Below are 14,863 nucleotides of genomic sequence, written 5' to 3'. Positions count from 1 at the left end.
TCCGCTGAAGAGTAAAAATCTCATTATGGATCCACCATCATGTTTGGAGTAGCACTGGTTGCATCTGTTCTGTTGTATTTATTTTATGGTTGCGTTTTACTCACCCCAAGAATATCATATAATAAGCGTGTCCTTCATATCCTGACACTCATGGGCTGACAAATTTTCAAATTCTCCTAGGAATAAAGTGACAGTTTGCATGTAATAGAGAAAATCGACTCCCTCATTAGCATGTTCTGCATTTGCATCTCAAGCTTTGTCATTATGCAGATATGGAATTTTGTTCGTTTGTACTCTCTGTATGCTATTTACTTTCTGTATATGCACACAGGTGTTTGCTCGAGGGAATTAAAATAATTGTAGCCTCGTCATAGAAAATCTTTTATTTTGTTCCTTATTTCTAATTATTACATCTGCACTGCTGACAGTTTTGTAGAAAACAAATATATCACATTCTTCAGTAAAATTAACTCTGCCCTAAATAGACAGGGCTCAGAACTAAGACAAAGTGGCAGAAATAAAACCCCAGTTAATTCCAAGCAAAGTCTTTCTAAGGTAGTGCATAAAAAATTGTACATCTTCTTAATTCTGGCTTTTCCATGTGTTCGTGGTTATTAAGCGCCTTAGTTCATGGGGCATGTCTTATTCCTCAGTTATTTGAGTGCTGTCCTAATTACACAAATCACTGAGCTAAGCGACGTATATAATAGCTTACTCGATGAACTGTATTCGCGTCTCAGGTGTCTCCATAAAGAGATCAGATGATGAACTCCATTGCGACGTCTCTGCAACACCAAGCATCTTCCGCTGCGTGGTTTGGTAACTGCACTGCTCTGGGTGTTACACAAAGCCAGTGCCTGCCGGCTATTGCTAGGGACGTCACGAAGCGCTTCCAGCCGGGTGGTACCGCCAGAAGAGCATAATTTTGCTGGAACTCGCACTGCAACGTTGTTGTTTCGCTGCAAGTCTTCAGGTGACTGCAAATATCGTAGCCTCACACTGATTGCAGCTGCTGTCAGAATCAGTGGCGTGGCGCTGCCAGAAGACTAGAAATCTCTACTATAGGTTTTACTATGGCGTGTCTGCACCGACACGCATCTTCAAATGACTAGTTGATGCCTTTGGCCACCGCCACGATGAAATGTCGAACCTTCAGTGGATCAGCGCTACTGGTATGATCCTTGCCACTGTGCTGCAACCCCCCCCCCCCCCCCCAGTGTGATGTGTTTCCGTGACACAGCACGAATTCAGGCGACTAGGTGAGACGTACACTTCCCCAAGGAGTGACGACGTGCACACCACAGAGAGGCGCCTTTCTTGAGCGACTCTGGTGGCATGAAGCTTCTGGAACAGCACGCGACTCTCCCGGGGGTTCCATTTAGAAGTTCCTGCAATGCAGTGCAGTATCTCCAGATTCCTCTATGAGTGACCATGTGCGGCCCACTTGCCACTACTATCATGATACTCTAAGGGATTCACCACCCTGCTGGGGGAAATGTAATTTCGATGTATTGCTCTCGCGCTGCCTGCGAGAGAAAATATCTTTGCTGCAATAGAGCCGCAGCCTAGAGCAATCTCGGCAGTTGCAGTCGCTCGCGGCTACAGTGCAGTTGTAGTCTGTCGCTGGTACAGCGCAGTTCATAGCCATGTATTGTAATGTAAATTTTATTATATCTATTGTCATGCGCATTCTTAAGTCACTTGTCTGCGATGTTAATATGAATTTATTTCAATCTTTTCTGTGATTCGTCAGCACCAGTTGACCCAGATTTGTAATATTCAATTTTTCATATAATGGATTGCAGATGTTTGTCAACAACGTAAAGGATTTTCAGAATATAGTTTTTACCAGTCCCGATCCAGTCATTTATTTAAATTTAAATATTTCAAAAATTTACTCAGATTATAGTCATGTGTTCTTTAGTAATCAGACGACCAGCTGTGCAGCTATGTCAATAAGCAAAGTCAGTTTTTCTAATAGTCCAGATCTAAGACAAATGTTGTCCATTATCAGTAGATAGGCCAGCCTTGCACTAAGCTGTGCCATTTACGAGCAGATTTTTAGACACCATCATGAGGTAAGAATTTTTCAGTTTATTCAGATTGTTTTGGCAGAGCCATGGCGTAGAGCAGCTTGCATCAAAATTTATCAGTTTTCATGAGTTAAGATATTAATGTATTAACAAAAAATTATCATTTTTATTATTTTTGTACGGGAAGGTTACAATACTACTCTGATCTAGTGGACCAGTGTAACCAGCAGACCGCTCTATCTCCCACGGCGACGTTTCATCGTACATTCTCATCTTCAGGTGAGTAAATGTTCGTAATGGCTCGTATGTGCTGCCTGCTGGCCGCTACGACGATTGTCCTCAGTATTATGTACTACTATGATGGAGGTCCAGACTGTGACATTTCTGCAACACCGTATATCTTCTGATAACTGTGTATAAGGTAGCGACGAACAGGGTGATGATGATGATGTTTGATTTGTGGGGCGACCATAGAAAGTCCCCGTTTTAGCACATTCCACTTTAGCCACTATCACGAATGATGATGATGATAATGATAATGATAATGATGATGAAATGACGAGGACAACAAAAACACCCATTCCCCCGGCAGACACGAAATGGATGTTTGCTGGCTGCCGTCAAATGAATATGACAATCACCAGGGGCACACCACAAAAGAAAAAGCGTGTGACAATGTTGGACCTGCCAATAGGACCTTTCTACAGTGCTGTGAATTTTCATGATAAAATGAAAGGCCACCAGGCCCTGTGAAGGACCTGAATGTACAGCCTACTTGTTGCCACCTGAATTATTTTGCACGGATTGAAAGGAACTGCGTGAGTGGATAGAAGCTAGAAGTGCGATGTTTCAACACATCTCATTGACCTCAAGTGGTTAGATTTGAGGCACGAATTCGCGGGAAATGACTCAAACATACTGTCTTCTTCTCTTACGTGACTCGGTACGCGACTGTCGAATATGCAAGTGTGATACATTACCCCTTGTGACGTTCGTGCAATAGTGCACATCTTGAGACAAGAAGCAGCAAGGTTTCGGAAGTGACCTGGAAGTTTATGTTGCTGCTCAAAGGAAGATACCCTTGGTATCATAGAGCTGCGAGAAAAGTGTCTCATGTAGGAATTCCAGCAGTGACATTTCGATGATGCTCTGTTTCTGGCAGAGGTAACTAGACCCTCGAAACGACGCCTCCCATGCAGCCTGCTGTCAAAAGCTAAGATGACGGTAAACGACTCAAGTTATCACTGAGCTTGGAGAAGAAGGATTCTGTTGCAGCTTCCAGAGTGACGTTTATGTAATGTAGCACGTCTCCAGATTAGATGACACGCAGTCCGGCCCTGGAAGTGACTGGTAAGTATTACCTGTCTGCACACCTGCAGTGGAAATGTGCTGTCTGGAGACTGCAGAACAGAACTGGAGTTCGTAGTGTAACGTTGCATGATACCCTGAGCATCCTCAAATGATTAGATGTGCGGCGCTAACGTGGTGGGTGTCTTACTCCTAGTGCGACAGTGGTGGAGTTCCCAGTTGTGACGTTCTTACAACCCCGCTCATCATCTGGTGACTAGGTAAGAGAGCAATCAGCACGTACAGTCCACTGCCCATCCCTGGGATGACTTCAGGCTGCTGCTTTAAGAGTACACCTTGCCCGACAGAACTTCCGCTTCGACGTTTCGGCGCAGAGCGCGTCTTCAGGTGGCTAGCTGACAGGCAGCCAGGCCCTGGGGGTGACCCGCACGTAGAGGCCGCTGGCAGCGGCCAGGATGATCTTGCGAGGCTCCAGCGCCACAGGGCTGTCCAGAGAGCGCGAGCAGCGGCGGAACTCGAAGCGCGACAGCAGCGCCACCAGACAGGCCTTCACCTCCACCAGGCCGAACTTCTGACCTGCAGGACAACACCAAACACAGGTTAAGGCGGTCTGCGATAAACAAGCACGTGTCTTCCACAAATATGTGTTGACATTCGCAATATGTCTGAAGAGTCTTACATTGATGTACAAAAATTAGGGACGAAAGTAACTTGCTCATGATGTCTCGCTGCGAAGTGACATAGCTCGATGAAACGTGTATTGCACATAGAACATACAGAGGCTAACTGAAAGACATCTGCGATGAGATGAACAGAAATTACACCTTCAGTCAAAGATAGTAGCTGCACTGACGTCATCGCGACTCATTGTGATCCCATGGACATTACAAAAGACAGTAATTAGGTGTGTGACTGTCGGGGATGGCAGTGCATGCTTTGCAACGTGCTTGCTTGTTGGCCACAAATTCGGGAGGGAGTTGTGATACGACGTTCCATTCCTACACCAGCGCAGTTGACAACTGCTGGGTGTCGTTGGTGCACGTGATCGTACTGCAGTACGTCTTCCCACCGCATCCCTCTCATGCTGAATGATACTGACACCAGGGGAAAGGTAAGGCCAGTCCATTTGCTGAATATATTTTCGTTCCAACAGTTCTTCCACTGCACTGTTTGATGCCATCGCGCTTTGTCAACCACCAAAATAAAATCAGAACCGAGTACCCACCTGCAAAGATGCACATGGGGAAGCAATACTGCGTGACAATAACGGTAACCAGCGTTCAAAGATCTGAACGTCATTACGCCCATACAACATTATTCATCCACATACAGCATCACCAGGACGACCAAAATGGTCGTATTTGACAACGATCCTGGGTGCATTACGAGTTCCGAACTCCCGTCATATGAGGGTATCCACTAGGGATAATTAATATTGAGATTTGATAATTACAGTGGCCAATGGCGACGTTACAATTTATCCTCGTTCTCGCCAAACCAGTTTTGGACGATGTGTGCTGTTTGAACACAGTCCTTTCTTCTAGAAGGACAGCATCGCGTTTTGGGGAGAAAATTTGGAATGGCGGTAATGCGACTTTGCAGAACACCCATGGACACATGGGATAATACAATATAGTTGCCCAAATCAACACCGAACACCCAACGTGTATCACTCTCGGGACGTAAATTGGCCAGAAGTAGGGAACTGTATGAAACAAGACTCATCCGACCAAATGACTTCCATCCGTTGTTCCACAGTCGAATCTTTTATGGAGATCACTTCGTATTGTTTTGCTGCTGAAAGAGTCTGGGAGTGGGATGTTGAGTTCTGCAAATACTTTTGCAACCGTCAGCTCCTTATTTTTCGTCAAAATCCTCTTCACTGAGCGTCTGTCACGATCATTCAAATCACACTTGAATCATTTCGTATGATGGTTTTCTGCTTCCCTGTATACGGTATAAATCTTCAATACTGTGCCTCTTGAAACATAGATCAGATGGTTATGGAAGCATCCAACATACGAACCCTAAAAATTTGCCCACGTACGAATTCATTTAGCTCCAGTGTAATGCACCAAAAACTACACAGAACACTCTGATTGTCCATCTTTTCAGAGATGGTTGCGGGACTCGGCTGTTCGATATAGGTTGTAAAACCAAACACCTTTCAGGCGCCCTTTGAGCAGCTTTTATTTGGCTATCAGTTTCGGCGCTTTACTACGCCATCTTCAAGACTGTGACTTACGTGCTGGAAGATTCCACCAAGATTCTGATCAAAACAGAGGCCAGTAATACTGGTAATAGTAGATGGTGGGAATGATCGCTATGGCAAGCAGAAATCTACTTATACCTGTACTGCTGGACCTGTTTTAATCAGAATCGAGGTGGAATCTTCCTTCACGTATGTGAGGGTCTTGAAGATGGCGTAGTAAATCGCCGAAACTGGTAGCCAAGTAAAACAAATTTGGAAACTCGACGACTGAACGTGTTTAATTTGATATCCTACAGAATACAGTTCTGACAACAGCTGACACTTGAAACGTCTTGACGATATTGCGTAGATGTTGATAATGACTCATTTCAACAGCGCAACTTGCAAGCTTGGATAGTATCTGCGTTTATGTTCAAACACACAATTGTTGAGGCAGTTTCATATTTCGGTCCAATCACTGTATTTCATAATATTATGCCTAGACCAAAGTAGAAACCTAAATTTAAGTAATTAACTGATTTTCAATGAGTTGTCACGATGGAGTAATTTAGGACAGCTATATCGAATCCGTTTACGAATGGCCTCCGACTTGCTCGAGAACTATCGTCGGAATTGGTGGGACTCTGGGTGTGGCTCACGTTAGTTGCGCATACTCACCGAGACAGATTCGTGGCCCGTCGCCAAACGGCAGGTAGGCTGGGTGGGCGTGGCCGCCCCTGAAGCGCTCCGGGTTGAAGCGCAGCGGCTCAGAGAAGAGGCGCGGGTCGCGGTGCAGCGACAGCAGCGGCACGTACACAACGTCCCCTACCCGCAGGCGCAGATCGCTGCCCGGCACCTGGTACGGCTCAGTACACTGCCGCATCAGGTAAGCCATCGGTGGGTACAGGCGCAGAGTTTCTGCCAACAGAAATTCATGGAGGCGTTTGCACAGAGTACTAGAACGCGTTGGCCTCTCCCCAACAGGATAACAGGTTTCGAAACATCACACTGTCCATGTTCCTCGGCGCCTCTCTATAAATGAGCGCTCACTGCCAACTTCCTAGATACCTTAGGTTCCCACCCAACGTGCCGAATGTAGAACATTTATCATACAGCCCATAACCTCCGTTCTTTAAAGAATCGAAATCTCTTATTCACTGAAGCACCAAAGAAACTGGTGTAGGCATGCATATTCAAATACACAGATATGTGAACAGGCTTAACACGGCGCTGCAGTCGGCAATAAAACAAATGTCTGGAGCCGTTGGTAGATCGGTTACTGGCGCACGAGCGATGGGACACAGCATCTCCGAGGTAGCGATGAAGTGGGGACTTTCCCATACGGCAATGTCACGAGTGTACTATGAATATCAGGGATCCGGTAAAACATCAAATCTCCGACATCGCTGCGGCTGAAAAAAGATCCTGCAACAACGGGACCAATGATGACTGAAAAGCATCGTTCAACGTGAAAGAAGTGCAACAGTTCCGTAAATTGCTGCAGATTTCAGTGCTGAGCCATCAACTAGTGTCAGCGCGCGAACCATTCAAGGCCCACTCGTGTACCCTTGATGACTGCACGACACGAAGCTGTACGCCTCGCCTGGGCCCGCCAACACAGACATGGAACTTTTTATGACTGGAAATATGTTGTTTGATCAGAAAAGTCTTGTTTCAAGTTCTATCGAGCAGATGCACGTGTGCGGGTATGGAGACAACCTAATGAATCCATGGATCCTGCATGTCAGCATGGTAGAGGCTCTGTATTGGTGTGGTGTGTGAGTGATATGGGAACCCTGATACGTCTAGATACGGCTCTGAAAGGTGACACGTACGTAAACGTGCTGTCTGAGCCGGACAGAGTGGCCGTGCGGTTCTAGGCGCTACAGTCTGGAACCGCGTGAGCGTTACGGTCGCAGGTTCGAATCCTGCCTCGGGCATGGATGTGTGTGATGTCCTTAGGTTAGTTAGGTTTAAGTAGTTCTAAGTTCTAGGGGACTGATGACCACAGCAGTTAAGTCCCATAGTGCTCAGAGCCATTTGAACCATTTTTTTTTGCTGTCTGATCAACTGCGTCCATTCATGTACATTGTGTATTCCGACGGACTTGGGCAAATCCAGCAGGACAATTCGACACACTGTACGTCTGTAATTGCAACAGAGTTGCTCCAGGAACACTCTCCTGAGTTTTTCGCTAGCCACCAAATTCCCCAAACATGAATATTATTGAGAATATCTGGGATGCCTTACAACGTGTGTTCAGAAGGGATCTCTGACCCCTCGTACTCTTACGAATTTACGGACAGCTCTGCTGAATTCATTGTGTCAGTTCCCTCTAGCGCTACTTCATATATTAGTCTAGTATGTGCCGCGTCGTGTTGTAGCACTTCTGCTTGCTCGCTGGCGCCCTACACGATATTATGCAGGTGTACCAGTTTCTTTGACTTCCAGTGTACAACAGTTTGAAAACGTCCGATTGCTTTACCAATGAGTTCATGTGCCCAATATTTTACATACTTTAGAAAAGGCATCAAATTATGCTTAAAGTCTGTTGGAATTCTCTAAATGTTTCATTTTTAAACACTGGATATATTCTCGGCAATTTGCGCTGCATATTAAATAAATGCCAGTTTTACACGCATCTCAATGTTTATGATGTCATAGTACATTAACTATGTGTTGTACAGTGATAAAAATTTGCAGGTATATTCAGTTGTCTATATGGATATTGTCTGCAAAGTACGTTTCTAATAGAGTTAGTAAGAAATAACCAATAAACTAAAATGTAATTCTTGATGCTCATATTTTACTGCATGAACAGTGAAGATATAGAAAGCGATATACGTATATTTTTTCCTTCCACCACTTTGTCAGGAGTGTCTGCGAGGAAGTGTTTCATATAGGTTTGGAAGTTCTTAAGTAAATAATTTCTAACAGTACCACTTGCCTTTCTGTGTTAAGCCTTTAACGTAACAATACACCTCCGAATGAGCAGATTATGACTATAGTAAAGTTGTTAGATTAATGGATTTAATTAATTAATCTTATACTGTATTTAATGGGGTGATTTTATTTGGGTTATTTACCCTGTTAAAGTAACCACTTAATAGGCACCTTACTATTTTTCGTTATCTAATGTAGAAATTGGAAGGTGTTTTTATTTTATTTATGCTTATTTTCTTTAAGTGTACTAATTGTTGTAGTTTAAAAGTAAACTTTTTTTATATTTCTTTAATAAAATAATATAATTTCATAAACGACACTGAATAAATACGTAATTAAAAGAATTATCAAAATTTCTAACTATCTAATGTGTTATGGAAAAAGTAATTTTCATTTCGTAAAATATTTATTATATTCTATTTGCTAGGAAGTACTCAATCCAGTCACAGGTCTGGAAGCGACTGGCAACACTGATGAACACAATGTTGTAGAAATTTTAAAGCCTAAGACCCAATGATGACAGCATAGCTCTATCGAAACCAGTCATCCAATATAATACTTTCTTACCGATCTTGACTTGATAGAAGATAGATTAAGAAAAGGCTATTAAGGAAAGGCACTTGAGGAAATGCAAACTTATTATAGCACTAGTCGACTCAGAGGGAGCCTTTGACAATATTGACTGGAATACACTCTCTGAAATTTTGAAATAAAAAACGGTAAAATATTGGGAGCCAAAGGTTACATAAAATTCCCCCAAAAACCAGATGGCAGTTAGCAGTACCGGAGGGTATGAAAGTGAAGCAGTGGTTGTGATGGGAGTGAGAAAGATTTGTAGCCTATCCCCAGTGTTATTTATTCCTTACATAGAGCACGCAAGGGATTAAAGTTCAGGGAGAACAAATAAAAATGTTAACTTTGCGACGACGTTGTGTTTAAGTCGGAGACAGCAAAGGACTTAAATAAACAGTTGAATAGAATTGAGAGTGGCTTGAAAAAAGTTAATATATAAGAAACATCAACAATTGTAACAATGGAATACAGTAGAATTGATCAGGTGGTGCTAAAGGAATTAGATTGGAAATGAGACACTAAAAGTAGTAGATGAGATTTACTATTTTGGCAGCAAAATAACTGATGGTGGTGGAATGAGAGAAGATGTAAAATTTGGACTGGTACAGCAGGAAAAGCAATTCTGACAAAGAAGAATTTGTAAACATATAAAGCTAGAACACCTGGCAATGCTTCTTAGTAGCTAAATTATTATGTGACTTGTATGTACCTTTCTGTCCGTCTCCTCATCCCCCTCTGTTTGTTCACTCCTCTTCCCGCTCTATTTATCCATCTCCTCCTCCTCCTCCCCTTTTTCTGCCTATCACCTACTCCCTCCTATCTTTGCCATTCTCCTCCTTGTCATCTCTCTGTCCATCTCCTGCTCTCCTCCGTCTCTGACCATTTCTTCCTTTCCCCCTCTCTATGTGCATTTCCTATCTCTTCGCTGTCCACCTCCTCTTCTCTTTGACTTTGAAGCTTGTTAATTGGTGTTGCAAAGGAATCATTAATTGGGCAGTGAAGTCTCTAAAAATGAATGGGTTAATCGATTGGGATTATTGTTATACAGGGTGTGAGAGAGACGTTTAGAAGTGCTGCATCTGTCAGGATAGTAGCTGCAAACTAATTATTTCGCTTGCCTTTAATGTGGGAGCGGATAGGACTACAAAGTTTCGGACGATTCAGATTCCATACTAGTATTCTAATCAGAAGCCAGTAAGCCATAAACGCAGCTTTGCAGTTATCTGTTAAAACCGACTGAGAGGAATAAAACAGAATCACACATTGCTGTGTACATAAATCATGTATATACATTTTCCCTCATTATTCAAAACTAGAAAAAACTAAGCCACACATTTTAACAGTACAGCATTATTTTTTTTCGCCGTCGGATGTAACAGAAAACCCGTACCGTGTCGACTACAGAAATACATAACCTATGCCCGTTCGAAAGTTTATTAGGGCAACGTATAAAAATTTGATGTAAATATTTCGAGATTTTGGGTAGCAACGTCAAGCAAAGACTTCCCTCTATTCAGTAGTAGAAAAATTTAAGTGTGTTTTGGATGATATTTGCCTGGAATGTAGCCCAAAACGGAAGTGAAACGTCGACGATAAAAAGTTCATACAAGAACTAAACAGAGGACTTTGGAATGTGGTGCTACAGAAGAATCCTGAATATTATATTGCGGTGTGTTGGGGGAGGGGGGGGGGCAGTATATAGTGAGGAGGTACTGCAGTGAACTGGGGAAAAAGGAATTTATTGAACATTTTGACAGAAAAAGGGAGTCGGGTGATAGGACACAGGCTGAGGCACGATGGAGTCGTCAGTGTGGTAAAAATTGTGTGCATGTGTGTGGGGGAGGAGGGGGGGGAGAAAGGCAGGGGATAAAATTGTAGATGAAAGCAAGTGAAGAATACAGTAAGCAGGTTTAGATGAATGTAGGTTGCAGTAGTTGTCTCGTGATGAAGAAGCTCAGGGAAGAGGGTTGGAGTAAAATAAAGGGTTAGGTGAGTATTTCAGTTGAAGGACACAACCACAGTATTACGTAATGGCCAAGACTAGTATAAGATTGTTTACTATTGATGCACTTGTGCGCAGGAAAAGATCGTCGTAAGTTCTTGCAGAAAGATCAGAACGTATCTGATTACAAGATTAGTGGCGAACATTTTGACCATGTCACATCCTGTAAGAACTTAAGTAATATTTTTGGAAGCATTACTAGGGAAGGCGAATAGAACACCACATTTATTTTTGTAAAAGTAATCCAACGGAAGATGCTACTGTTACCGGTTCTATTAATGTCCCGGGTATTTAGATTTCGACGAACTACACACACCGAAGGACTTCGGAGAAGCGGTACTAGGATCGTAACAGTTCGGTTTAGCTGATACGAAATTATATCTGATATGCTCGGGGAACTCAAATTGGATGAATGTGGTTCCCAGTTAACCTATTGTTTAAATATAGTGAATCCATATAGGAAGATGACTTTGTGACCATTACGCTACCATGAACTTGTAGCCCACGTATGACTCACGAGAAAATGGTACCAGAGATTAGGTGGCGACGGATGTGTAAAGACAGTCGCTCTTTCCTCGCGAAATGCGCGAATGGAAGAGGGCATGAAGTTCGTAATACCGGTACGATGTACTCTCTTCAATTCAGTGTACAGCGGCTTGCAAAATATTCGTGTATGTGTAGATGAAGAAGCATCATTGCACGATAATACCGAGAAGATAGTGGCATAGGATTCCGGAGAATCCTCAATCGGCCACAGGCTACTGTGGTGACCCTTGAGAGCCTCGAGGATTAGGACGATATCCCTTGCAAATCCTTTGTGAATTTGATCGGGTCCAAGACACGCAAACTCTGCTGCTCCAGTATAGTGTAGCCTCAATTGAGTAAGGGAAGCTTGTGAATGAGCTGCTACATTAGCTGTGCATTACTCGAAAAACTATAAGTATTTAATGATTTATAGACACGAGAAAGAAAGTGAATTCTTCGGAGTGGGATCGTCGTTGTCCTGTGGGTGGCAATAACGTTAGAGTTAATATACTACCTATGGAAAAACACCATATGTGCTGAGCCCCTACCTGCCACCACCATGTTCAGATAACGCATCTCCTGCAGGGCTTCGTACGTCATTTCTCCACCATATCGGCTGAGTACTGCATCCACCTCGACTCGCGCCTTGGTCTGCACGTCCGGGTTCATTGCCAACTCGTGCAGGCAGAAGCTCATGGTGGTCGAAGTCATCTCGAAGCCGAGCGCGAAGGTCATAAGCAAGTGCGCCGCCATCAGCTTGTCGCTGATCTCTGAAACACAGTACGAGCTCCAAGTACATGTCCACTGAACAACGCTCTGGACAGCTGCATGTAAGCCCATACTCACTCAAGACATGAAAATCTATATGGACGTGAACACAAACATGAATGTAGATGCAGATACAGACGAGGGTCTGAATGTAGACGCAGAAGGTCGAGATGGACTTGCACTTAGATGCAAACTGTGGGTGAGGATAGCCATACATCCTGATGTGGATGTATAAATGGATGTGGACATAGATATGGATGTAGTCATGGACATGAAAGTGGGATCGTACTCTGTAATATTGACGGGAATGCAGGTAGAGATGTGCATCTATACTTTCACGTGAACATTAATGTGTATGTGGATGTAGGACATGTATGCAACCTTGGGTGGTTAGGATGGCGATATTAACAAATCCTAAGATACATATCTGAATGTGGACGTAGATATGCACAGGAATGTGGATCTGGGTTTGTATGCCGATTTGCAAATGGGTGAAGACGTGTGGATGTTCTTAGACACATATGTAAGCTGTGATTGGTATCCATATAGACGATTATTTGGTAGTGTAAGTAGATTCTCTTCCAGATATGCATGTCTACATTGTCATAGATGTTGACATAGATATAGTTATGGATGTGGACATGAATGTAGTCACTGGTTCTTACATCCTTACTGTGTGTTCAAAAGAATCAAATAGGACAGTTGCGCCAACATCGATTGTGGGCATTGGCAACTGGTTGCACCTGCTATACCAAACACACAAATTTAGATTTAGAAAATGGAAATACTTGAAGTAGCTCCGTTATTATTAGCGATTATTAGCGATTCACAAAAAAATCCCGGATACTATTGTGGAAGTGTCAATCGATGCAAACGTGATTACCACAGAAAGAAAATATAAAAAATATTCCATTACAGATAACCAGTATAGCAACTTACAGAGCTACAAACACGTTTGAGGGGTTCGAACTTCACATTTACCAGATCTCTAAATACAGAGAACAGTATGCTAACAAACGCACTTCGTCGCCATATAACACATTTGTCATCGAATTTTCTATTTCTTAATAGCTGACCTAATTATCAACAACATTCATCTCAAACTTGATCAGAGATACAACAGCAATAGTTGGTTTTTTTTTGTAATCTTTTCAAAGCTTTTGATTATTTAGATCATTTTAATCATTTACTAAAACTTACGTTTTATGGATCCGCTGGCCTTACAAACAACTGCTCTGAGTCATACATAACAAAAAGGATGAAAATTTTGTGCTGATATTCAGACAATGTTGGAAAGATTCAAAATTTTAGTGACGACAGTTTCCTAAAGGGCTCAATTTTGCAGCTGCTATAGACTTGTACGGCCTTCCACTTAACATTCCATAAGCAGAACTGGTACTATTTGCGGATGATACTAGTTACAATACATACCTGTACTGTTTGAGTGAAAACAACTGCAGGAATGATATTTATCCATGAAGTGTTTGCCTCTCAGCTTCAGTTCCATACAACAAATAGTGTCATACCAACAAATGATGTAGCACAGTAATGGGAGTCAGTAAATGGAATAAAGTGCTCAAAAATTGTGTGTGTAAATATTGGTGAATATTTGAGCTGGAATGACCATATTACTGAGCTGCTCAACATCGGACAAGTTCAGTCACTTTTTCTCATCGTATAATTGCTAGTCTTCGTGAAATACTTTTGAAACGCTGTGTTAAAGTGTAGATTCTTACCACATCTCTTATTAACTTTTATCTGTAAGATAAATGTAATTACAATTAAATTTTATGATTCTGTAGACACTGGATGACATATTCCTCTAACCAATGTGTAGCAGTTTAGATGTATACCATATTTCTTCATTTAAAAAAATGGCTAAATTGTGGCAAACATATAAAAATTTTAGATGTGTTACATCTACATATTTTGCATTCCTTTATGTTTTTATAGCCCCATAAAAATTGTATTTGCTTTGTATTAATTTTTTTAATGTATACTTTAGTCAGATATGGCTCGACTGAGTTTAGTTCCATGGACTGCCCTGTAGCTTGTATTTTATGCTTACATTTTTGACTGGATTGTAAAATATTGTATATTCTTACATTCATCAGTCCTGTTATTCTATTACTTTGTATGTTTTATTGATTTTTTATGTAAGGTCAATCAAATGTAGAAGTTCAGTGTTGTAATCTGATTACAACAAAAGTGTTTAATCATAACTCCTTTTGGTTTGGTCAAGATTTCATCGTTGCCTTTTAAGTTCTTTGACTTGAGTTGCTGTACATCACATGTTGTCCTTTTGTCAATGTTCCATCATTTTTTAATGTTGTTACAATTTTTTATTGGGAATTATGGGTTTCAGTGGTAACTTATGTCAAAGCATATATGACATGTGATACGTTTGTGATAAGTTTTGTGAATATTTCGACCGCTTTAACAGTTTTTCCTATTTTTTATTATTTCGTTTGGTATTGTCACATTGTCCACTTTTGTATGTTGTACAGCTGCCACTGATGA

At 42.0% G+C, this 14,863-nt stretch overlaps 1 protein-coding gene across 2 annotated transcripts in view; it reads right to left on the bottom strand.

The window, feature by feature from the left end:
• Nucleotides 1-1,231: 1,231 nt before the first annotated feature.
• Nucleotides 1,232-14,863, bottom strand: part of LOC124776503 (cytochrome P450 6a2-like) — a 53,878-nt gene continuing 40,246 nt past the window's right edge. The window contains exons 4-6 of one of the 2 annotated variants that reach the window (XM_047251523.1): nt 12,124-12,345; nt 6,211-6,450; nt 1,232-3,917 (exon numbers count right to left, since the gene is read on the bottom strand). In XM_047251523.1, coding sequence (XP_047107479.1) covers nt 3,733-3,917; nt 6,211-6,450; nt 12,124-12,345 — 647 coding nt within the window. In that variant the 3' untranslated portion in view covers nt 1,232-3,732. The remainder of the gene's footprint in view (nt 3,918-6,210; nt 6,451-12,123; nt 12,346-14,863) is intronic. The other variant, XM_047251524.1, reaches the window with a different exon arrangement.

Source organism: Schistocerca piceifrons, chromosome 2 (assembly GCF_021461385.2).
Source record: "Schistocerca piceifrons isolate TAMUIC-IGC-003096 chromosome 2, iqSchPice1.1, whole genome shotgun sequence".
In the NCBI taxonomy this organism is placed as follows: Eukaryota; Metazoa; Arthropoda; class Insecta; order Orthoptera; family Acrididae; genus Schistocerca; species Schistocerca piceifrons.
Note: the sequence above shows the minus strand (reverse complement) of the source record. Positions and strands in the feature narration are given on the sequence as shown.